General features: G+C 46.4%; 2 protein-coding genes across 3 annotated transcripts in view; one reads left to right on the top strand and one right to left on the bottom strand.

Annotated features, from left to right (window-relative positions):
* LOC135829248 (uncharacterized) lies at positions 1–819 on the bottom strand. The gene has a single exon (XM_065341652.1). It carries the CDS (start codon positions 817–819, stop codon positions 1–3), a length of 819 nt encoding a protein of 272 aa, XP_065197724.1.
* Positions 820–10,969: 10,150 nt separating this feature from the next.
* The window catches only part of LOC135829629 (uncharacterized), a 61,534-nt gene continuing 46,848 nt past the window's right edge, over positions 10,970–25,655 (top strand). The window contains exons 1-2 of one of the 2 annotated variants that reach the window (XM_065342029.1): positions 10,970–12,050; positions 12,698–13,701. In XM_065342029.1, the coding sequence (XP_065198101.1) occupies positions 11,110–12,050; positions 12,698–12,728 (972 nt within the window). In that variant the 5' untranslated portion in view covers positions 10,970–11,109 and the 3' untranslated portion in view covers positions 12,729–13,701. Of the gene's footprint in view, positions 12,076–12,697; positions 13,702–25,655 lie in introns of those variants that run through there. The other variant, XM_065342028.1, reaches the window with a different exon arrangement.

Here is a 25,655-nt window from a genome sequence, read left to right as displayed (position 1 = left end):
TCACATTATTGAGCATTGTTCGGCCTCAGCAGGCCTTCGTCGCAGCTCCTCATTGGCACGCCGCATTTCCTCGGCCTTTCTTTCCTGCTCTTGCCGAAGTCTCTCCTGCTCCGCCTCTCTGGCGTTTAGCTCCGCTTGGAGGCGTTTCCGCTCCTCTTCCTGGGCCGTTTGTGCGTTCAGGTGCTTGCTAACCCTTGCCAGAACGCTGGTGTAACCTGGAGTCGCATAGCACTGCATGTAATGCAGTATCACGTGATCGAGAAGAGTCTTGCGAGAGCGTCGGCGCATCTGCATGCTGCGTTCGTCACCATCGTCCGGGTTGCTGATCATGAGAAAGGTACCGATCTGGGCGAGGTTCGGATGCAGCCTGATCATCTCCTGGCGATACTCGGCAGTCTTGGCAGCCACCACAGCTTCGTACAGTTCTTTGGCCGGTGTTGCTGTGCGAACGATTGTAGAGAACTTGGCCACGTTGGGCTGAAAGATAACGTTCATCATCGCATCCATGGTGGTTTTGTCCTCCTGGGTATATCGACCACGTGTGACAAAGAGAATCTGATTGATTCCCTCGGTGCACGTCTGAGCCACCTTAGCCAGTGCGTGTAGGACAGCCTTCTTCGACAGGGAGGTGTCTCCATAGCCGATGGTGTCCACAATCTTGATGGCATGGTCTTTGCCAGCGTACGACACTAGGACGGTGTGCGTCGGCAAACCACTCGTTTCGCTCGCAGGGTTGCTAGATTCGGTGAAGAGGCCACCGTCGTAGTCTCCCGCCAGTACGTTTGCCACGGCAGACTTTCCGTTGCCCGTTTTTCCCATCACGACGATTGTCCGGTCTGGTTTGCGACCAGCGGGACAGGGTCTATAGTCACTTGTACAGGGCATACTGTTTAAATACACAGTCTATACTACAGACTTCACTACAGTCTACACTACAGACCACGTCGTTGAGTGACAGACACTAATGACACACTAGGTTGCTGTAGTTATACAGTGAAATTCCCCTCTCCGATAGCTTCTTGATTTCACTCACTCACAATGGCTACTCTTAGCTAGAGGTAGTACAGAAATCTGCTGGAAAGGTCACTATAATGCACTGGAACCTCAGAAACTAGAAATATATGCAAGCTTTCGTCTGCAGAAGCGATCTTTGCACTGAGGTAGCACAAGATTTTCTCGGGCTTTAATATTTTTATGTCGGTCGAGGCGCGGCACATGCAGGAAAAAGTAGTAAGAAAGTACAGCCGTATTAAAGTAAGGTTAATGCCTATGCTCGCCAGCGTCATGATTGTTATCCAGCGTTCAGCGTCATACAATGATTATGTAGATCTACATGTACATCACGCGATTTGCAACACACTTGTCAACTAGCTAGGTGTCAACGTTGCAACCCTCAACAGCAGTGGTGGGGTACGTTGAATCATTTTGGGGGAGTTCCCGCAGCGTGATCCAATGGCAGGTACATAATTATCGTACATGAGTGTATTGCACACTCAGCCTACAATCTACTCTCCATAATCAATCGTAATCTCTGGAACCACGCAAAAATTATGCCATATCGAGAGTTATGTAATGTAGAAAACCGTGTGTAAAATGTACATCAAAATGAAGGGTATGGCGGACAATTCCTCGAATTTTGCTATATTTCTTTATCCACATACCAAACATGCATGAAACGTACCAGAAAAAGTACCGAATTCTGCCAATTTTTCTGCCGGCATTTTCCGCCGGTGCCTATCCCCTCTTTGGTCCTACGTAGCCATTAACCACTACGGGGGCAGCCTACCCATAAATTTCATATGGCATTCAATTGACCGTAACTTTGGTGTTTCTCAATGGATTTGAGTGAAGTTTTGACCACACACTCCTGCCACTATGCTGGCCCTCAGGACATGATTTACAAGTTCTTGCGCCTTACTGACAGGCTTTCCAGGCCGGAAAAACTAAAATTTCCGGCATAGTGCCACGGTGTGCGAGCCACCCAGGAGCCAAACAAATGCATTTACAATTTTTTCACATTTTCGTGCCCATTCTGTCCGTGCGCGTGGCCCTGGAATCTGTCACAACGGAACCAGTTGGCGTTCTCTCACAGACTCCCACAGACCCAAGTCAATTTTTGAATTTTTTAGGTTTAGCACGTGATCATTCACAATTCTCTCGCTGATTAATGCCTCTACGATCACCTTGTGATTATGAGTTATACATACATACATACATACGTGCTACGAGGTCGTACCTTTGATACAACATCCAGTGCTGGGACGTCCAAAGCAAGCACACCCCTAAAGCAAGTCAAAGAACACCGTCACCTTGGAATCATACTACAAAACAACCTCCAATGGAACTCACATGTCACGCACATAATAAACAAATCCAAAAAACTCCTTCACCAACTTCGTAAAACACGAGGCCAACTTAACACCCCCAGTCTGCTCGTAATCTACACCGCCTACATTCGCCCGGTTATAGAGTACGGCAGTCTCGTGTTATCCAACACCACCCGCACGCAGAAGGACCAATTAGAACGCGTTCAGCCACGAGCAGCCCGTATCTGCCTGCGGATCCCCCTTTTTGCACCAGTCCATCACAGCTCACTTCTTCATCATCTCCAACTCCCCACATTAGTCTCCCGGCAACTCTTACGACAGGTTACTCTTGCCCACAACATCAAGTACATCCGCGCTCCCCTTCACCTGCAACAGCCTCACCTTGCACGACCAATCACAGAGCAGCCATATGCACTACGACACATGAGAACATACACATTGAGAACATCACACACATACCGACACACCAACTCACCCATCAACCTATCCCTTCACAATTTCAACCAACTACCCCCCGACCTGCGTGAAACAAATAGCAAGCATGCGTTTAAATCAATGGCGTCTAGCCTCATTCTATCATCCATATGCTCCTGTAGTAGCTCACACTGTACCCCATCGTGACCCCATCCCCCTGCAATGTGTTGGTTTCCTTACTTGCAAGACTGATCTTATATGATTCTGGACTGATTTGAATCATATTATCTTCCTTATTGGCCATGGGCCATCGTGGAAATAAAGAATAATAAAAAGCCATTTCCACAGCGCTGCACACCAAATCCAGGATACCCTCAGAAACCGGCAAAGACTACCACTCACGTTCCGCTACTGCCTAGTACTGAATCCTACCTGACTTCTTGACACGACTAAAGTCACTAAATCAACGTCAACTACAATAATCAAGCCACATATCTGCAACGTCACGAGGGTGCTGGCAAAAGTCCTGCTGCACGGCGGCGGGCAAAGCCCGCCGCCGTGCAGCAGGACAAAGCCCGCCGCCGTGCAGCCCAATACGTGGCTCAAAAACGTGATTTTTGGACTTGGAGCAAAATTCTGCACACTTTCACGTGTTTCCATGATACGACAAGTTGCGCACGGTCTGCTCACATTCAAATACATTGCTGCCAACAAATGACAGCGTGCAACAAAAAAATCTTTCCTTGCAAGGGCACATTTTCGGCCAGAACTCTTGAACGGCTGGTCAGATCGGGACACAAATTTCAGACATTTTGCAGCTATTCAAGCTTTTTCAACTGACGTCGCACTCAATATGAATTTACAAATTCGATTTTTCAGCGAATATTGGGTAGTCTGCCACCTTAACCTTCCAAGTTGGAAGGCTGTTGGTTTGCGCACTGGAGATGTGTTAGAGCTACATTTTACATGCACATGTACACAGTAGGTCTCGGGTCGCTGAATGGCTCAGTAGCCTGTCAGTTGTGTGCCCTATTATCGCACTTTCTGACTGTTTATCATCTTGTTACAATCGTGGATTGTTGCTGCATACTAACTCATTCTCATGTGTTTCTTCTCCTTTTTACGGATATTGTATGTGTTTACATAATAATGTTTTATTCTATTCGTAACTCGGATGTTGAGCCATAAATAAATGTAGAAAAGAAAAGGACTATGGATACGAGTTAATTAAGAGTAACTCTCCATCACTGTAACTGGATATTATACAGTCAGAAAGTGCAATAACTAGGCACACAACTGACAGAGTACTGAGACATTCGACGTCCTGACACCTAGCTTCAACACATCTCCGTAGCGCTAACCGACAGCCTTCCAACTTGGAAGGTTCAAGGTTATGAAAAGACCAAAGAGGGGAAGGCAAGCGCAACGAAAACGAGCAAAAGCTACAGTCCCAACGGAACAAAGAATGTCGATTGTTACTGGACGATGACGAGACCAGTACGATATTTGACAAAGCGGTCTTACTACAATTCGAAGCAGCAAAGCAGCACACCACCCAACTTGGGTGGGTCATAAATGTCAAAGATAAGCACAGAAAGGGGAAGCTTTGCGAAAACAAATTGTACAAGCCGAAAGCCAAACTCCTACAGCACTCCTCATGCATGACATTGTGATGGACTAGTCGACTACAAAACAAGTTGTTTCCCACGACGTACGTTTCGCCGTATGGTTCGTGACGGCTCATCAGGTGTGCAATTTGAAACTCGGATGTTGAGCCATAAATAAATGTAGAAAAGAAAAGGACATTATGGAAACGAGTCAAGAGTAACTCTCCATCACTGTAACTGGATACTATATACAGTCAGAAAGTGCAATAACTAGGCACAAAACTGACAGAGTACTGAGACATTCGACGTCCTGACACCTAGCTTCAACACATCTCCGTAGCGCTAACCGACAGCCTTCCAACTTTTTTATTCTATTTGTGTGTGATCTTTTTCCAAAAAATATTATTCTATTCTTTATTTTTCATTCGTGTCGGGTTTAACTATTCTGAGTATTCACTGTGATGATCATACAGTACATGGTGATGTTTGTGCTTCGCTCTGCCCGTAGAAGAGGCCTTTTCGGATCAAAAGTGATGTGCAACAGTTGCATTAGCCGAACACTGACTGACGGTGCAAGTTCATGTACTCGTACATCGTCCATGGTCAAAACTAGGACTAGGAGTCGAAATGTGTGGAATCGAGCGTGTGCCCTTTCCATATACATGTACATGTTTATCACTCTCTTAGTATTGACTCCCATAGATTTTTGCCTTACCTAAGCAGTCAAATATTCCTACATATTTCACTCCTTAGGGCTATACTGACCGCTTATATTTGACTCCTTTTTAGCGATTGCGCACATGCTTTGGTTAGTCGTGATCAATCTAATATTAACTTCGTACTTGGTCAGTATAGGAAATAAAATACCTCGTAAAAGACCTCGGCTTCGCCTCGGTCTTTTACTCGGCTTTTATTTCCTATATTGACCTCGTACTCAGTCAATATTAGATACATAATATTCATCGTGGTCCACAGTGTCAGTTAGGCACTGGCAGATTCTGCTCGAAAAGCAGTGAAATTGGCAGAACCATACAAACCTTATGGCGGGCAATTCCTCGAATTCTGCTCCATTTCTTTATCCACACACCAAACATGCATGAAACTTACCAGAAAAGTACCGAATTCTGCCAATTTTTCTGCCAGCATTATCCGTAGGTGCCTAGTGTCAGCACGGCTAGTGATAGTGACTACTGAGCCTCAGCCTCCAAGTCTGTAGCTGTCCCTCTGCCTGGCAGGGCGAAGGCAATCCTCACTCAGGCAGCTGATACATGTAATGAATCCTCACTCAGGCAGCTGATACATGTAATGACAATGCTCACGTTTGCTGCTTGACGCACTGTACTTTACTATAATTATTTGTTTTTTACAATGCAACACAGTTGAGAAGAAGTAGCGACGACCCGGCCATTATGGAATCCAATACACCACACCACCATAATTATTGCGCTCTTGGCCGATCCAAAATCTGCACTCACATCACCATCACCAAAGCGAGGACAATTCCGGCATATAGATTGATATTGACAATGACCCTCCAGACAGCTGTTTCGCTCCTCCTGAGCTCATCAGTGGAGGCATTGTTGTTGTTGAGTTTTATTTAAAGTCGCAGCACAAACATGCGATGGCGCCTTCTTTTATACATGCGAGCGACATGACAAATTTAATAATAATAATAATAGTAATGGGGAGGGTTGATAAATATGGTGGTAAAGACACACCTGGCAATATGGCGGTAAACACACGCCTGCCCACACACGCTCTCCCACACACGCTCTCTAGGCTGCAAAGTTTGCAGCCTAGAGAGCGTGTGTGGGCAGGCGTGTGTTTACCGCCATATTGCCAGGTGTGTCTTTACCACCATATTTATCAACCATAAGTACAGCTGCAGTGGTGTCTTCAACTTTATTCTCCCGAGTCAAGCTCCGTATGAAGACATCCAAGAAGAAGATTGCCTGATGAGTCCAACGCGTTAATTAACGGGGACGAAACGTACGTCGCAATCGAGCTATGTCGTTGCTGTGTCATCATCTATGTGCCATGCGCTACTTGATGTACCAGCCTGCTATGCCGGATACCGCCAGCCATGCATCGACCAGGCGCCAGGCGCCAACTGATGGTGGTGGTGGTGAGAAGGAGAGCTCTGTGCCAGAACTTTGCAGCCTAGAGAGCTTGTGTGGGCAGGCGTGTGTTTACCGCCATATTGCCAGGTGTGTCTTTACCACCATATTTATCAACCATAAGTACAGCTGCAGTGGTGTCTTCAACTTTATTCTCCCGAATGGGGAGGGGAGGAGAAAAAAATCACAAGTGAAAGAAGTCACCGATGGTAACTGAATAGGTTACAGATAGGTCTGCGGGAAAAAGAACCCTGTTGAAAACCGAAAACGTAACTGAGCGAAGGATTGACCATTGGTGACCAGATAAAAAAGTGACCTATTTTGAATACTTGGACGCTTTCGAGAGAGCACAGAAATGGGCGTGACAAGGTTCACAGCGCATCATGGGCGGTGTCTTGCATATGATGTTGAATGAAAGAATAATAAGAATAGGAGGGTCTTTGTCAATATCAATCTACTAGTATATACCGGAATTGTCCTAGCTGTGGTGATGGTGATGTGAGTGCAGAGTTCGGATCGGCCAAGAGCGCAATAATTATGGTGGTGTGGTGTATTGGATTCCATAATGGCCGGGTCGTCGGTACTTCTTCTCAACTTCAAATGCGCCGTAAAGCGACACTGAAATTACGAGACAAGCGGGATAGTTCCTCAACATCAAATGCTAGATCAAAATTTAGCAGCATCGGACACAGCACAGCCCTGACTGGAGTGAATGCCCCACGGGCCTCTCTGTGTGGCAAGAGGCTATTTTGCGGCGGAAGATGCTGACTGAAGGCGCAGCCAACATCAGTGTACGTGTTCAACGGGTTTGGCGGCGTGGTGTGGCTGTGTGCGACGGGCTGGCAGGACAGTGATTGCCTCAGGGGCCTCTGTGTCTGCCGCGTCGGCCAGTTCATTTCGTCGTTCGTTCCCCGTCACGTCACTATGGGACAAGTACAGTCAGCCGAAGTATCTTTGTTTTTGTTTTTTGTGGCACATGCAATAACTACAGTCATGTTACTTTTCTGGTGTTAGACTGGCTGCTGATTTTTTGCCCCCCCCCCCCACCTTTTCACACGTGCCACATGTTCCTGTCCCAGCCAAGAGCGCGTGTCGTTATCACCTGACCTTGTTATCACTTTTGTCACTTTTGTCACTTAGGGTGTGCCACGTTTCTATGCAGAATGAGCGCAATTGCGCCAATTTAGCCGTATAAAGATCAGTCTATTCTTATTATTCTTTCATTCAACATCATATGCCTCCACTGATGAGCTCAGGAGGAGCGAAACAGCTGTCTCGAGGGTCATTGTCAATATCAATCTACTACTTGGTCCGCGTCAGCAATATGTATCAAATATTGACTGAGTACGAGGTCAATATAGGAAATAAAAGCCGAGTAAAGGACCGAGGCGAAGCCGAGGTCTTTTACGAGGTTTTTATTTCCTATAGGCTATACTGACCAAGTACGAAGTCAATATTAGATTTATCACGACAAACAGTCCGTATTTCAAATTCCAGAACGATAACCTCATGAATCCCGGTTTTATGATTGCACAACCGTTGCACCACCACCTACTCATGGAGTGACAATGCTGCACTAGGCACTGTTCAACTGCGCAACCCCTAAGCAGTCAAATATAAGCAGTCAATATAGCCCTAAGGAGTGAAATATGCAGGAATATTTGACTGCTTAGGTATGGCAAAAATCTATGTGAGTCAATACTAAGGGAGTGATAAGCGACAATATCGCTGACGCGGACCAAGTAGTATATACCGGAATTGTCCTCGCTGTGGTGATGGTGATGTGAGTGCAGAGTTTGGATCGGCCAAGAGCGCAATGTGGTGGTTTGGTGTATTGGAATGCAATACAGTATTGTGGAAAGTACACAACAACAAGAGACAGGATCAAAAGGCAAGCTTCACAATAACTGTACTTCTACTAAACATAGAACAAACTGGAAGGAAAGTGGGGGAGGCACACCTGTGCTCAAGACCCAACAACAATTAACAACCTGCCCTGGATCTGCTTGTCACTTATGTGTACATGTACATGATATTTTTACAATCATGTACATGCATTCTCAGCTCCTTTTCGCCAGGTCTCAGGCGCATGCCGCATCGCAGGGGCATATCAAAACTACTTACTTGGCAGACACTCAATGACAGGGAAGTCCCCGGCGCCAGTCAACATGACTCATGCCGAGCGCAAAGCACATACGCAGCACACACGTACTAGTACTACAGCAAATAGTGGATATATCAAACGTGCCCCTTTGATTTTCGATAATTTATCACTATATCCGGTGCATCACTATAGCCGATTTGCATGTATGACTGACACATGGCACATGACTGTGCATGAAATGATGCGTACCTGCTGGAAAAAGCATGAAAATCAGCCACGTGTACTTGCGGATGCTTAGCATACAGGGAAGAATTTTCTCTCAATCACGTCTGCTGCCTGATGCATCCAGGCAACACTGGATCAGTTTTGGAAGAAGTGAACTACTGTATATTGGAAGAACACTTGTTTTGTGATCATCACTCTTGATCAGTATAATTATGCGATATTTTCCTGTGGATTTGATACGGTTTGCTTCCTGAAGCCCATCACAATAAGGGTTGGTTCACATATCGCCGGTACGCGCCGGGAGTCACCGGCGGTGGGCTTCTTACCACCTCTCCCGGCGCATTGCGATTGTGTGAACCAGTGCAGTCGTAACAAAATCATACGGTAAAATATCGCAAGGGACCGCCGGCAAAGTTGGACAGTGCCCAACTCTTGCGATCTGCCCCGGCGCCGATCCCGTACGATTTTGACCAAAAGTGGTTTGTGAACCGTTCGCGCCGGTGATCGCCGGCTGCCGGGAGCCAGACTTTGTCAAAATATCAAACCAATATGGCAATACTTGTCCGTCCTAAATTTTCCTAAATTGAAGCTAGAGAGGAGATCCGTTCGCCATTCTTGTAGTCGCTTCAAGGCGGCAAATAAGTCAGGATACCAGCCCGTCCTTCTCAGATGATCTGCTTGACCATTGTGCAAGTTATGAGACAAATACAATTGAAACAAATATAAAATTATAATGGATACATTGGCAAGTTTTTGTGACTTCATCAACGTTTGCAAGCATAATTTCGACACAATCGCTTACTAGACTGCAATAAAATGTGTAGAAGTAGTTTCATGATCTCCAGTAAAAGGCAGCACCAAGTGGCCATCACCGCAAGACCTCGAACTACTGAAGAAACAAAGAATTCAAGCTTTAATTGGCAAACCTGTCGTAGCATTTTGGCACATTCTGTACTACTTTGTAGTAGATTTGGTACTCGAACCGTAGGCGCAACGGATCGGGAGCTGGCTCACCGCCGATGTCTTGCGGCGACGATTTTGCTTATGTGAACCAACCCTAAGCGATATATCGGTATAGCCGATAATAGTGTATAATTAAAGTGATATTTTAGCTGTATTTTTTTGTGATTTGATTTTGATTTTGACGAGTTCTATCATTATAGCCGGTATATCGGTACACCCGGTCACTAACCATACTCACTGTACTACTGTCATGACCGGGGAGTGGGCCAGACATACTATCAGGATTCTACAATTCCAGGTTCTTTACGGAAATATACCAGGAGTCCAGATACCCATTCCTCACCCTCACCACACAAGAAGACCAAAGCTTCACTCTAGGACCAAGTTCCAAGCAACCGAGAAGCAACAAGAACAACGACAACCCATATACCTATATACTGCTATTATGTCCTAGTACATAGTAGCGTGCAAGCTGAAGGAGCGAAGGGCGCGAGCAGCCAGCCAGCAAAGCACGAATAGTGATACGTTTCCCAACGCTATTCATAGACGAGACACATCGACGCCACGGCAAACACTTCACAAAGATACATGTAGGAGCAGACGGAATACATTACAGATAGCAACACACGGACACGACACTACTACTAGTCTACTACTACTAGTATTTAGGACAAAGTATTTAAAATAAGTTGCCTACAAGTTAGTTCACTGAAATTTTTAGACAACCTCAACATCACGTGACAGCAACCTCAACATCACGTGAGAGCACAAATAATAATTGTGTTTGTTCTTGTGCATGCAGAAGTAGTAGTACTGGTTCTACTTGTATCTTTCGGGATGACCTTTAGTCCATGACGAATAGGGAGATGTCCGTTCATCTGACCATCTGTTGCTTGAATAACCCTGGACAAAGTGTGACCAGGACTGGCAAACAGATGCATGTACTCGTACTGTCGTCGTCAAGATCACCTTTTGGGTTTTGATGGGACTTTCCCCGCGGTAATGCTCTTGAAATAATTGATAGTTGTGCCAGCAGCACTACGATCATGTGCTAGTTGTTAGGCAGTGTGATCTGACGACATCGAAACACCTGGTGACCTATTACTCATCCTTTGCCACTCTCCAGCGAAGCCGATCATGACAGAGTGTGACCAGTGAATAAAAGCACACAATTTGAGCGTCTACTTCAGTACAAATTGCAGAGCAATTTAACAGCTGCCTAGAGTGACTAAGTTACTTGGGAACTATAGGCTCTCAGTCGAGTAAGTCTTCAGTGAAACTAATCATTGCTTTAGCGTACGTCAGGCACCCGGGTACTAGTATTCAGTTGACTCAGTTGATGCACGGTTGTGATGGACAACTTCGACGACTACAGACCGTGTCCGGACGGAAGGAAGATTGATCGCACGATTGTCCTAATGGGTCGGACAGGCAAGGGCAAGTCCACTCTGGCAAACGTCATTGCCGGTCGATACAAGGGTGACTTGTTCCCGGAGTCCAGCTCTCCGACCAGTAAGACCCAGGGCTTGCCTACTAAGACCGTCCTCGTGCCGTACGCGGGCCACGATTACGCAGTGAAGATCATCGACACCATCGGATTCTGCGACAACCGCTTCACCGAAGAGCAGGTGCTACTGGAGCTTGCGCATTTGGCACACACGTGCAGCGGTGGGATCAACCAGATCATCTTCATCACCAATGGCCGCTTCACCCAGGAAGAGCGACAGGCCTCCGATTCCGTCATTGACGTGATCTTTCAGCCGCAAGTGGCGCCCTTTTGCACCCTGGTTCGCACGAGAACGCCGGGCGGGGAGCTGCGAGAAGACGTCATATCGGCCAAGACACAGGCCTACAAGGAGGAGTCGGTCGCTCTGCACCCCAGCCTGGGGCGCATCAACACTTTCCTCATGGTCAGCAACCCAGACGACGGCGATGACCACAGCTACGAAGTACGCAGGAGAACTCGAAAGCGTATGGTCGAGCATATCATTCTGCATTATCAGGCTGTTTACGTTCCACCTCTGTTTGCCGAAGTCAAGGGCAGGATCGATGGCCATATACAACAGAAGACCGAGACCGAACGCAAACTCCAGCAGCTTCAGGAGGACCTGGCGGCTGCGCGCATCAGCGATGCGGAGTTCAAGAGGAGTAACGCTGAGGAGCTGGAAAGGCTCAAACGCATCAACGGGGAGCTGACTGCAAAGGTCAAGGAAGAACTTCCGTGGTGGAAAACAGCCCTGAAAAAACTGGGACAAGTAGCAAGCACAGTATTGCGCGATATGATTGTGCCTAGGTTAGTTTGGGCCTGGTCTCCTCAGGTTCTTACAACCGTTTGAATTATACATGTAACTCTACTTTGCAAACAATTGTCAATCCTCTCCTCGATGATGGTGGTGAAGACTTTGAAATTTGTTGTCTTCCCTGGCCCTCATACAGGTACGTGTCCTGTTTTCGAGAGAGTCATTGAACGATTATCTGTACACAAGGGGTCTCACATGAGTCGACCAAGAACCACTCATGTGGGTACCTTTTCCGCAGCTTTATGCAATCTCTTTGAACCCCTACTCCAACGTGCAGTAGGGTTGAACTCCTCAATTGGATGCACTAGAATGCGCTGAAGCATTTTTAGGTTGCTGTGGTAACTAGCCCCACTGCCAACATATTATGATCACAATGTGCATGTATATTGATCTGCTATCATAAAACGGAGACTGAAAAAAGAGCCACAACGAAGTGTTACTTTATTATGGCAATCAACAAGATGCATCCATCTGGATGTCTCTTGAAAATTGTATTATCCCTATTTTGTTGTTGAGTACTACATCACAGGAAGACCACACACATGCACAGGCATGTTTGCGATGATCTGAACAGTCCAATACCGTACGCACAATGCTGATCTGAATTTGTGTTGCACTTTCAAATTGTTTGTGATCACAGTTTGGATGTACGCTATCCAGTACCGCACTAATGGTCAGGATGCCAACATGACGGAACAAGTGGTCCCTGCAAGCACCACACGGCAGGAGTTTGCTGCAGCTTCATGCAAATTTTTTGTACCGTAGGTCCTTTCCTATGTACCTAGGGTAAAAATTGAGGATAGCATCATGGTCGGGGTTAAACTGTCCCAATCAGGGATGTATATCATCTTTTCAAAGCATTCGTCTAGGGATTTAGTTGAATCTTTTACTTGTACACAACCTTGTTACATTTGCCTTGAGTTTCTTTGGATTAGGCTTTTTTCAAATTTTCATTTTGATTTCATCGTCGAGTTTCATCCCTTGTATCTTTGGTTTTCTTCCTTCTTTCCATGTCGTATGGTTTGAATAAGCCCGTTTTGAGTCCCATGCAGGGCGTAGTCAAATAAATGTAGTAATATTACTACTCCCTGGTTCAAACACTCAACTGCCTTGGTGTATGCTCAAGCTGTGCGTACTGATGCTGCCCTTGTATGTATGTATGCACAGGTACTTGCAGTACACTTTGCTGAATAACAATCCCTCACATCTCCATCCTGGATGAGAACAGTTACGGTCGTTTTTCAGGATTCGTTTTTCTTCAGGTGGAGCATTTCTTTAGTCAATTGGCCCCTATATGTACGTCACAAAACTATCTAGCTATGCCTGAGTTGGTCCTACTCCGGAGGTCGTTTTTGACGAGGTTGACTGCGTTATTGTTTTGGTGTCCCGTGCATCTACATGTACACTACACATGTACATTGTACATGTATAGTGTACATGCTACTGTAGTTTTGATGGAGACCATCATGAACAATGGACTGTCTAATAATAATTATTATTCACTTGTCCTGTCTTTCTAAATAACATGTTGTTGCACATGTTCTTGGGTTAGTTTTTGGCCTTTATGGGGTTACTTGTTGTTTTTGGAGAGTTCATCTTTATGCTTCTTTTAAAGAAAACAAAACAAAATTGTAGTACTGATTAGCCCTTGGCTCGATTTTGCGGGCAGGAAAATCGGCAGAATTCGGTAGTTTTCTGGTATGCATAATGCATGTTTGGTATGTGAATAAAGAAATAGAGCAACTTGGAAGGTTGGTTGGTGGGGAACGTTCCAATGAGTTCCAATTCTGTGTAGCCTAGGGACATAGCTCGTGGACATCTCTCTGGCACCTTCTTGGGGCATCCCTTCCCCTCATTGAACGGTTCAATACCTAGCTTACAGCTCCATGTTAGCGGAGATTGCAAACCAGGAGTTTATCACGACCCAACACAACTGCATGTAGGCACAGCGGTGAAAAGCGTTATGGGCCTTCCAAAAATATCGCAATAGGACTTGCTAGTATTCCAAGTGATGAAAAAGATTCCAATTTTCTCTCCGAGTAGGCAATAATGAATTCAATGGATTGCGTATGTTCGTGATTGTGTTGAAATTACTCTAAATAGTCATATTCCAGCTGAGAATACAATCTTGCTCATCAGTCTCTAGCTGGGGAAAGGGAGAGCATACCCAATAAACAGTGATGGTAGTCTACCGATATATTACATAATGAGCAATAAAACAGGGCTAGGTTATTCGAAATAGAACAGTTATATTATGTCAAGGGATACAGAACAATAAGGGTAATCAAGGCGTGTTTGTCGCTACTTGAAGTTCGAGAACAAGAAGTACCGTAGCGACAAACCAGCCTTGATTGCTCTTGCTGTTCTGTATTACACTAGATCTGCAGATCTGGGTGCATCATATGGAATGTCCAAGAATATACATAATTGTACTTGATCATGAAACAAAGTGTTGGGTTGCACCGCTGCCATCGCACTCCATAGCTCCCTGTGTACTAGAACTCGGCTGCAGACTTTATTCACATTATGGAGCAACCCTTCTTGCGGCGTCGGCGTCGATTGCGTTCCGCCTCTGCAGCCCTTCGTCGCAGCTCCTCATTGGCACGCCGCATTTCCTCGGCTTTTCTTTCCTGCTCCTGCCGAAGTCTCTCCTGCTCCGCCTCTCTGGCCTTTAGCTCCTGTTGGAGGCGTGTCCGCTCCGCTTCCTGGCGCTTCTGTTCCTCCTGCTGAGCAGTTTGTGCGCCCAGGTGTTTGTTAACCCTTGCCACAACACTGGTGTAACTTGGAGTCGCATAGCACTGCATGTAATGCAGTATCACGTGGTCGAGAAGAGTCTTGCGAGAGCGTCGGCGCATCTGCATGCTGCGTTCGTCACCATCGTCCGGGTTGCTGATCATGAGAAAGGTACCGATCTGGGCGAGATTCGGATGCAGCTTGATCATCTCCTGGCGATACTCGGCAGTCTTGGCAGCCACCACAGCTTCGTCCAGTTCTTTGGCTGGTGTTGCTGTGCGAACGATAGTCGAGAACTTGGCCACGTCGGGCTGAAAGATCACGTTCATCATCGCATCCATGGTGGTTTTGTCCTCCTGGGTATATCGACCACGTGTGACAAAGAGAATCTGATTGATTCCATCGGTGCACGTCTGAGCCACCTTAGCCAGTTCGTTCAAGACATCTTTCTCCGACAGGGAGGTGTCTCCATAGCCGATGGTGTCCACAATCTTGATGGCATGGTCTTTGCCAGCGTACGACACTAGGACGGTGTGCGTCGGCAAACCACTCGTTTCACTCGCAGGGTTGCTGGATTCGGGGAAGAGGCCGCCATCGTAGTCTCCCGCCAGTACGTTTGCCACGGCAGACTTTCCGTTGCCTGTTTTTCCCATCACGACGATTGTCCGGTCTGGTTCGCGCCTAGCGGGACACGGTCGATAGTCACTTGTACAGGCCATCCTGTTTAAATACACAGTCTACACTACAGACCACGTCGTTCAGTGACAGTCACTAATGACACACTAGGTAACAGTAAAAATTTCCCTCTCTGATAGCTTCTTGACTTTCGATCAACCACAATGGCTACGCTTAGCTAGAAGTATTATAGAAATTCTGCTGGAACGTTCACGTCTCGCTAGTGGACTGGAACCAGAGAAACGTATGCAAGCGTTCGTTTGGAGAAGAGATCTTTGCACTGAGGTAGCACAATATTTTCTCTGGCTTATTTATGCCAGTCGAGGCGCGCGCGACTCATGCATTCAAAAGTATACGGCAGTAAGCAGGTACTACTGCTACTAGGTAAGTAAGAAAGGGTTTGCTCCCCACACCGGAGCTCGCGCTATTCCGCCGACTTTACTTGACACTTGACTGACTCACGAGCAAACCCTTTCTTACAAATCATCGCCGAAGTCGCAACCACTACTTCGTACTGTTGTGCCCAGCGCGGGCTTGCGACTAGTTGGTTTGGAGGTGACAGCGTTGCGAACGACTGAGGGTCCTCAACGTCTGGTCTCACCGTCTCACCGTCCAGGAGCGACACTGACTCATGCTGCTACCTGGTGTTCACGAGGTGTTTGTCGCGCTGGAAATGGAGCGTCTCTGTAAGTTTGTATCCCTGGTGATGTTTGTGCCTGGAGAGCACTATATAAGTGGTGCTCTTCAGGCACAATCCTCCTCAGCCTACTCAAGCTCAACTGATGAGGGGTGAATTCCCCGAAACACTGTGTATTGAGCAGGGAGTGGTGCTTTCTTGCAGGTTTGCCGAGTCGACGGTTCGATGAACTTCTCGTGTGCTCTGGATGGCAGTCGTGAGTCAGTCAAGTGTCAAGTAAAGTCGGCGGAATAGCGCGAGCTCCGGTGTGGGGAGCAAACCCTTTCTTACAAATCATCGCCGAAGTCGCAACCACTACTTCGTACTAGGTAAGTACTCAATAGTGTATAGTAGTTCATGCATGCCTGTGCTCACATGCTCGCCAGCGTCATGTGTTTCGCCATACTAGTATTACATCATGCGATTTGCGACAAAGTAGTCAGTAGGGGTTTCCACAAAAAATTCTGAATATTTTCTGAATTTCGGCGATTTTTTGATTTTTTGATTTTTTTATGAATTTTGAGTCCCTTTTGTTGAATTTTGCCATACATTACCCACTTGCATGGTTGGTTTTGGGTTTTCAGTAAGCTGTTGGATGCCATCGTCCCATCGACCTGTGTGGAGAAACCTTGGATCAAAAAAATAATAATAATAATCACCGGAACTGGAAAGCAGATTGACAGAAGATGGACCACAACCATTTTTCTTCGGCCACCATTTTGCGTTACCATGGTGTTGCCATGGTGATGTCCAGAAGTTTCGGCGCAACCAGAGTGATTGGCTGAATTTTTTTAAATTTTGCGATTTTTTTGAATTCTATCATTGAAATTTGCTTAATTTTTTTGAATTTTGAATTTGAATTTTGAGATTTTTTTCTTGAATTATTTTGTGGAAACCCTTACTAGTCAGCTGACAAGTGACAACACACTAGTACAGTACATGCAGGGAGCAGTGAGCAGCCGTAATGGGGACGTGAATCATTTTTGGGGGAATTCCCGCAAGTGTGATGTAGTGACAGGCTACACAGATGAAAAAAATTTCATCTGTGTGTGTTAATGCTGTCTTGTCAAGTAAGTAACTTTTCATGCATGCGCTCATTGCGTTGATCCAGTCATTGATTTCTTTATCGCTGTGTTATGAACCTCACATGCGGCGGCGTTCTGGCCTTGTGCCTTAGTAACTTGTGCCAAGTTGTGGGTCATCAAACCAACCACATGCATAGTCATTGTAGGTCTACATGTACATGATTGTACATAATCAATGTACAACAATGATAGCATGCATTGAGCATGAGGGGAGAAATAACCGGATCTGAAAAGTAGGCATGAGTCACGCGCGCGATGCCACAGTACAGTAGGGTGCAGTGCAGTCATCATGGTCATGCGTGCCTGGTGTGAGTATCACTCAGTGCTCCAAACCATTAGTCATTACTTTTTGCTATGTAGCAGTGCCGAAGCGGACTATATTGTACATGACTGTACAAGCACACATTTGCATGACTTTGTACTCGTAGTGACTAGTGCGCTACATGCAGCGAAAGACAACAACAGGAACTGTAAGTGTTACTCTGATCCTGTCAATGCGTTCTTGTGGCAAGGAGCAGAGCTGGGAACAGTGCGACGCACACAAGGACACACGTACATTGTGCATTGTACTTACGTACTGTCTGACTTCAGCTCACAGTCATTGCCTAAATCGTTGATTAGGTGTTCACGCACATTGTACAGTAGGTGTTTTCCCCTGGATCATGGAAAGTGCCACACACGTTTTGGGGCGCACGTTTCGCACGCGAGCTCGTCTTCGGAATGATCACACACGTACACATGCACTGATGATGATACATGTATATGATTGTACAATACTTTTGCAGTAGTCATTGTACAGTAGGTATTATACAATCTAACAATAATTATTATGAGTATGTACAGACAGTCATGTTGCCATTGTAGGTGTTTTCCCCTGCTGCGAAGTGCCACACAAGTGACACAGGCTGTCTGGCCTGGGTAGCACATTTCGCATGCGACTCGTGAGCGCGATTCTTGGAAGTGATCAAGTCACCAGGTCGCTATCAGTATCAAAACTGCACATGCACAACTAACTGCACCGGTACCGTTAGTGGTAGTGGTACGAAGTCAGAAGTGCCAAATTAAATTTTGCTGACGGTTTTGAAACTATAATTACTTCTCTCCTATCTGAAAACCCCGACTACTAGACTCGACACATACACATAGTGAGGTTTTGAGGCAAGTACAGACAGTGCATGTACATGTACATGTACATAATATGTTTACTATTGTTTAGCATGCACATACATGTATTGCTACACTCGTTGGCGTGACTGGCACTCTTTTGTTGGAAGTATTCCTCTAGGAAGGGAAAGTGAGCTTACATGTCCCTACAAATGAAGTACCCAGTTATACCCTTAGGCCTAACGTTCAGGGCAGGCCGCCTCCGTACTCGTAAGTCGTCACCCAACCTGGAGGGAGGTCTCCACTCTCCATACCACAGACGAATCGAAGATTAGGTACACAAGGCAGAACAACAGAGACTAAAAGCTTTCTCGTTACTCCGAGTTTCGCGTTCAAAAACATTCATCAAACCAAGATTAGACACGTGTACAGCTGTACAATGATTATCACATGTACATGAAGGTCTACAACATGAATAATACTGTATTGCACTGGCATGATTTAGTCTTACTCATGGCTTTGGGCTTTGTACTTGTAGCGCATGTAGTATAGTACAGTCGGCCTACCCTTATAACGATATTTGCGTCACACCAAGAAATATTGTTATAAGGGTAATATTGTTATAGGGGTAACTGGTTCATTTCATATACATATGTCATAATGCATGGATTTTTTCATTTTTTACACTCTTCATAGCATAAAAACTGACATACATGCACATTATGTGCACAGCAAGGTGCCCACTGGTGCCCCATTGCATTTCGTCATGTCCCAACGACTTATCAAGTGAAGCTTGCCCTACCTGGATAGTAGGCTCAACATATTCCCTGCTAGATATTGTTATAAAATGGAAAATGTCGATTGGTCACAGCCCATTTTATATCGTTATAGGGGTAATATCGTTATAGCAATATTGTTATAGAGGTTAGGCATTGTATACACAAGTCAATGGAGTGATTTGGTTTGGCAGAAAAATATCGTTATAAGGGAAATATCGTTAGAGGTTATCGTTATAAGGGTAGGTCGACTGTAGTAGTCGATCTGCAATATACATGTACACGGAGACTACTACAGTAGTACATTGTAGATGTACATGTACATGATTGTACATTCTTACATGACACGTGACCGTATCCTAGGAATTGTCTAATCACCACCTTTCCCGCCGCGGGCATGATTGAACCATCATGCCCGCTGCCCTTGGCAACACTGACGTCACTTCAGGTATGATTGACAATCATGCCCGTGGTCAAGTGGCAACGAGATGTAGCCAATAATGTGACAAGGCGCGGGTTTTGAAGAAAGAAGTGGAAGTGCATGTAGAAGGGAATGTCGCTTGTCTTCTTGACTCTTGTTACTTCGTGTGTTCTGGCTGTGACTAGTGCAGAGTGACTTTTCGCCGAACTGTGCTAGTCTTTGGCTTGTTTCAATGTTTGAGTAGGCTACGTTCCGTGCGTGCGCATGGGTCAAGTAAGAAATCCAATCATACACGGTCTGTCGAGCTTGCTGGCTGAATCATGCCCTCGCTCCCAGCCCTCTGGCCTACGGCCCTTGGGCTGGGAGCTCAGACATGATTCAGCCATCAAGCCCTCCAGACCGTGTATGATTATTATACATCATGTACATGTACATCTACAATGTCATGTAGATGTACATGTACATGTACATCTACATCTACATCTACATGATTGTACATGTATACTCCGCAACAATGACTTGTACATGTACATAACGACGTGTACGTGTACATGTACAGTCATCCCGTGCACTTGACAAGCTACATGCTTGGGCGCATCAATCGCATGCCCTCTCAACTTTTCGAGCGCTTTTATGCATGTACATGTACATGTATGTCAACATTATTTTTGTTTACGTTCCTGTTCCTGTCCAGACTAGGTAGAAAACCACGTAAACACGCCGTAAACATGCTTGTTGCCAAGGTGAGTGACGAAAAATGGCCGAAAACGGGGAACGTGGGATTCACGCTGAACGTGAGTCGTGGACCCCTGTACAAAGCACGTTTCTCATCTACGTGCCGTTTTCGCAGTGTTTGTTGTGTGAGAGTCGATGCAGTTTGCGGATCGCAGTTTTTTCTTGCTGTTTCCAGCTGCCGCTTGTTTTCGCTTTGGAGTTGCAACACGTCCGTTTCACCGACCACTCGGAGGCGACATTGATACAGTCATGGCTGGACATGCAGAGAAATCCCGGGGTCTGATGAAGAGGAAGGTGTAGTAGCGAGACTCGGAGAATTCACTGAAATTTGGTCTAGTACACTGATTTGAAAGAATTGTTTGGAGAGGAAGCAGAACCCTCTTGTGACCAAAATTGGCAACATGAAGGCTAAAGCCAGGGACTTTTACTGGAAATACACGGCGGCCACCAACACTGTTTCGTCAAGCGATGCTTCAGCCGACCTCGACCTTGGCGCTGTGCTGCCGCGAGAGTCACACGGTGGCCAAATTTCCGCACCTGGAACAGAGTTCAGGGTGATATTCCTTGAGCTCGGCGTCAGTGCTGCCATCGCTGGGCCGCCACTTGTTTTGTAGCTAGCTGGGTATGTCTAGACCAAGCCAGGGACTTTTACTGGAAATACACGGCGGCCATCGACCTGTGTAATAATACATTGTATAATAACATTGTATAATAATCGCTATTTTTAAAGAAATAAACAGTCAGGAAACAAGACATATGCTACATAATAAGCATTAAAATAGGGCTAGGTTATTCGAAATAAAACGAGTAAATGCCCAGCGATATACTTGATTATGAGAAAAAGTGTTGAGTTGCACCTCCGCCATCCTACTCCATCACTGCTTGTACACCAGAACTCTGCCATAGACTCCATTCACATTATGGAGAAACTATGGTTGCGGCGTCGGCGCCGATTACTTTCCGCCTCTGCAGCCCTTCGTTTCAGCTCCTCATTGGCACGCTGCATTTCGTGGACCTTTCTTTCCTACTCCTGCCGAAGTCTCTCCTGCTCCGCCTCTCTTACTGTTAGCTCCTGTTGGAGGCGTTTCCGCTCAGCTTCCAGGCGCTTCTATTCTTCCTGCTGGGCAGTTTGTGCGCCCAGGTGTTTGTTAACCCTTGCCACAGCACTGGTGTAACTTGGAGTTGCATAGCACTGCATGTAATGCAGTATCACGTGGTCGAGAAGAGTCTTGCGAGAGCGTCGGCGCATCTGCATGCTACGTTCGTCACCATCGTCCGGGTTGCTGATCATGAGAAAGGTACCGATCTGGGCGAGGTTAGGATGCAGCCTGATCATCTCCTGGCGATACTCGGCAGTCTTGGCAGCCAACACAGCTTCGTCCAGTTCTTTGGCCGGTGTTGCTGTGCGAACGATTGTAGAGAAATTGGCCACGTTGGGCTGAAAGATCACGTTCATCATCGCATCCATGGTGGTTTTGTCCTCCTGGGTATATCGACCACGTGTGACAAAGAGAATCTGATTGATTCCCTCGGTGCAAGTCTGAGCGACCTTAGCCAGTGCGCTCAAGACATCTTTCTCCGACAGGGAGGTGTCCCCGTAGCCGATGGTGTCCACAATCTTTATGGCATGGTCTTTGCCAGCGTACGACGCTAGGACGGTGTACGTCGGCAAACCACTCGTTTGACTCGCAGGGTTGCTTGATTCGGGGAAGAGGCCGCCGTCGTAGTCTCCCGCGAGCACGTTTGCCACGATGTTGATTCTTTTACACAACCTTGTTACATTTGCCTTGAGTTTCTTTGGATTAGGCTTTTTTCAAATTTTCATTTTGATCTCATCGTCGAGTTTCATCCCTTGTATCTTTGGTTTTCTTCCTTTTTTTCCATGTCGTATTGTTTGAATAAACCCGTTTTGAGTCCCATGCAGGGAGTAGTCAAATAAATGTAGTAATATTACTACTTCCTGGTTCAAACACTCAACTGCCTTGGTGTATGCTCAAGCTGTGCGTACTGATGCTGCCCTTGTATGTATGTACAGGCACTTGCAGTACACTTTGCTGAATAACAATCCCTCAAATCTCCATCCTGGATGAGAACAGTTACGGTCGTTTTTGAGGATTCGTTTTTCTTTAGGTCGAGCATTTTTTTAGTCAATTGGTCCCTACATGTACATGTACATGTATGTCACAATACTATCTACATGTAGCTATTCCCGAGTAGGTCCTACTCCGAAGGTCGTTTTTGACGAGGTTGACTGCGTTATTGTTTTGGTGTCCCTTGCATCTACGTTATACATGTACAATGTACAGTGCTGGCAACTGAAATCCGACCCCCTTGCCGCCGCGCCGCGCCGCGCCGGCAATGGGGTCGGATTTCAGTTGCCAACACTGTAGCGTGTACATGTATAATCCACGCTACTGATTAGCCCTTGGCCCGATTTTTCCGCCAGAACAATCGCAAGAATTTGGTGGTTTTTGGTATGCATCATGCATGTTCGGTATGTGAATAAAGAAATACAGAAACTTGGAAGGCTTACATTTTAGGTGCGGAAAGTTCCAAAGAGTTCCATCTCCATGTTGTCTAGGGACATAGCTCCTGGACATCTCTGTGGCACCTTCGTGGGCCATCCCTTCCCCTCATTGAACGGGCCAATGCCTAGCCTCCAGCTCCATGTTAGTGGAGATCGCAAGGAGTGACGGTATCACGACCCAACACAACTGCATGTAGGCACAGCGGTGGAAAGCGTTATGGGCCTTCCAAAAATATCGCAATAGGACTTGCTAGTATTCGAAGTGATGAAAAAGATTCCAATTTTCTCTCCGAGTAGGCAAAAAATAGAATTCAATGGATTGCGTATGTTCGTGATTGTGTTGAAATTACTCTAAATAGTCATATTCCAGCTGAGAATACAACCTTGCTCATCAGTCCCTAGCTGGGGAAAGGGAGAGCATACCCGATAAACAGTGATGGTAGTATAGCGGTATGTTACATAATGAGCAATAAAACAGGGCTAGGTTATTCGAGATAGAACAATTATATGTCAAGGGATTCAAAACAATAAGGGTAATCAAGGCGTGTTTGTCGCTACTTGAAGTTCGGGAACAAGAAGTACCGTAGCGACAAACCAGCCTTGATTGCTCTTGCTGTTCTGTATTACACTAGATTGCAGATCTGGGTGCATCCTATGGAATGTCCAGGGATATGCATTGTACTTGATCATGAAACAAAGTGTTGGGTTGCACCCCTGCCATCTCACTCCATAGCTATCCGTGTACTAGAACTCGGCTGCAGACTTTATTCACATTATGGAGCAGCCCTTCTTGCGGCGTCCGCGTCGATTGCGTTCCGCCTCTGCAGCCCTTCGTCGCAGCTCCTCATTGGCACGCCGCATTTCTTCGGCCTTTCTTTCCTGCTCCTGCCGAACTCTCTCCTGCTCCGCCTCTCTGGCCTTTAGCTCCTGTTGGAGGCGTGTCCGCTCCGCTTCCTGGCGCTTCTGTTCCTCCTGCTGAGCAGTTTGTGCGCCCAGGTGTTTGTTAACCCTTGCCACAACACTGGTGTAACTTGGAGTCGCATAGCACTGCATGTAATGCAGTATCACGTGATCGAGAAGAGTCTTGCGAGAGCGTCGGCGCATCTGCATGCTACGTTCGTCACCATCGTCCGGGTTGCTGATCATGAGAAAGGTACCGATCTGGGCGAGATTCGGATGCAGCTTGATCATCTCCTGGCGATACTCGGCAGTCTTGGCAGCCAACACAGCTTCGTCCAGTTCTTTGGCTGGTGTTGCTGTGCGAACGATAGTCGAGAACTTGGCCACGTCGGGTTGAAAGATCACGTTCATCATCGCACCCATGGTGGTTTTGTCCTCCTGCGTATATCGACCACGTGTGACAAAGAGAATCTGATTGATTCCCTCGGTGCACGTCTGAGCCACCTTAGCCAGTGCGTTCAAGACATCTTTCTCCGACAGGGAGGTGTCCCCATAGCCGATGGTGTCCACAATCTTGATGGCATGGTCTTTGCCAGCGTACGACACTAGGACGGTGTGCGTCGGCAAACCACTCGTTTCACTCGCAGGGTTGCTGGATTCGGGGAAGAGGCCGCCGTCGTAGTCTCCCGCCAGTACGTTTGCCACGGCAGACTTTCCGTTGCCTGTTTTTCCCATCACGACGATTGTCCGGTCTGGTTTGCGACCAGCGGGACAGGGTCGATAGTCACTTGTACAGGCCATACTGTTTAATCAGTCTACACTACAGACCACGTCGTTCAGTGACAGACACTAATGACACACTAGGTTGCTGTAGTTATACAGTGAAATTCCCCTCTCTGATAGCTTCTTGATTTCACTCACCCACATTGGCTACGCTTAGCTAGAAGTATTATAGAAATTCTGCTGGAACGTTCACGTCTCGCTAGTGGACTGGAACCAGAGAAACGTATGCAAGCGTTCGTCTGGAGAAGATATCTTTGCACTGAGGTAGCACACTATTTTCTCTGGCTTATTATATGCCACTGACAGTCGAGGCACGCGCGACTCATGCATTCAATCAAACGTAGTAAGTAAGTAGTTCATGCATGCCTCTGCTCGCCAGTGTCATGTGTTTCGTCTTCATACATCATGCGATTTGCAACGAACTAGGCAGCTGACAAGTGACAACACACTGAGCAGCCGTAATGGGGACGTGAATCATTTATGGGGGAATTCCCGCAAGTGCGATCCAGTGACAGGCTGCACAGATGAAAAAATGCTGTTTTGTCAAGTGAGTAGGTAACTTTTCATGCATGCGCTCATTGCGTTGCTCCACAGTCATTGATTTCTTTACCGCTGTGTTAGCATGGTTAGAACCTCACCTGCGCTGCGGCGGCGTTGTGGCATTGTAACAGTAATTGTCATCAAACCAACCACATGCATAGTCATTGTAGGTTTACATGTACATGATTGTACATTGTACAGTGTACATTGTACAACAATGATAGCATGCATTGAGGGGAGAAATAACCGGATCTGAAAAGTAGGCATGAGTCACGCGCGATGCCACAGTACGGTGCAGTGCAGTCATGCGTGCCTGGTGTGAGTGAGTGGCATGGCACTGAGTGCTCCAAACCATTACTTTTTTGATACACGTAGCAGTGCCGAAGCGGACTACATGTCATGTGCAAGCACACATTCTCATGACTTTGTAGTCGTAGTGACTAGTACTGAGTAGTCGTAGTGACTAGTAGTGGTAGCAGCGAAAGACAACAACAGGATTACAGCCTACAGGAACTGTTAGTGCTACATGTACTCTGATCCTGTCAATGCGTTCTTGTGGCAAGGAGCAAAGCTGGGGACAGTGCGACGCACACAAGGACACACGTACGTGTACTTTAATACGTAACGTAGTTGTCAACTGATG

This window comes from Sycon ciliatum, chromosome 13 (assembly GCF_964019385.1).
Source record: "Sycon ciliatum chromosome 13, ocSycCili1.1, whole genome shotgun sequence".
Classification (NCBI taxonomy): domain Eukaryota; kingdom Metazoa; phylum Porifera; class Calcarea; order Leucosolenida; family Sycettidae; genus Sycon; species Sycon ciliatum.
The sequence above is the reverse complement of the archived record's forward strand: the minus strand, read 5'-3'. Positions and strand labels throughout refer to the sequence as shown.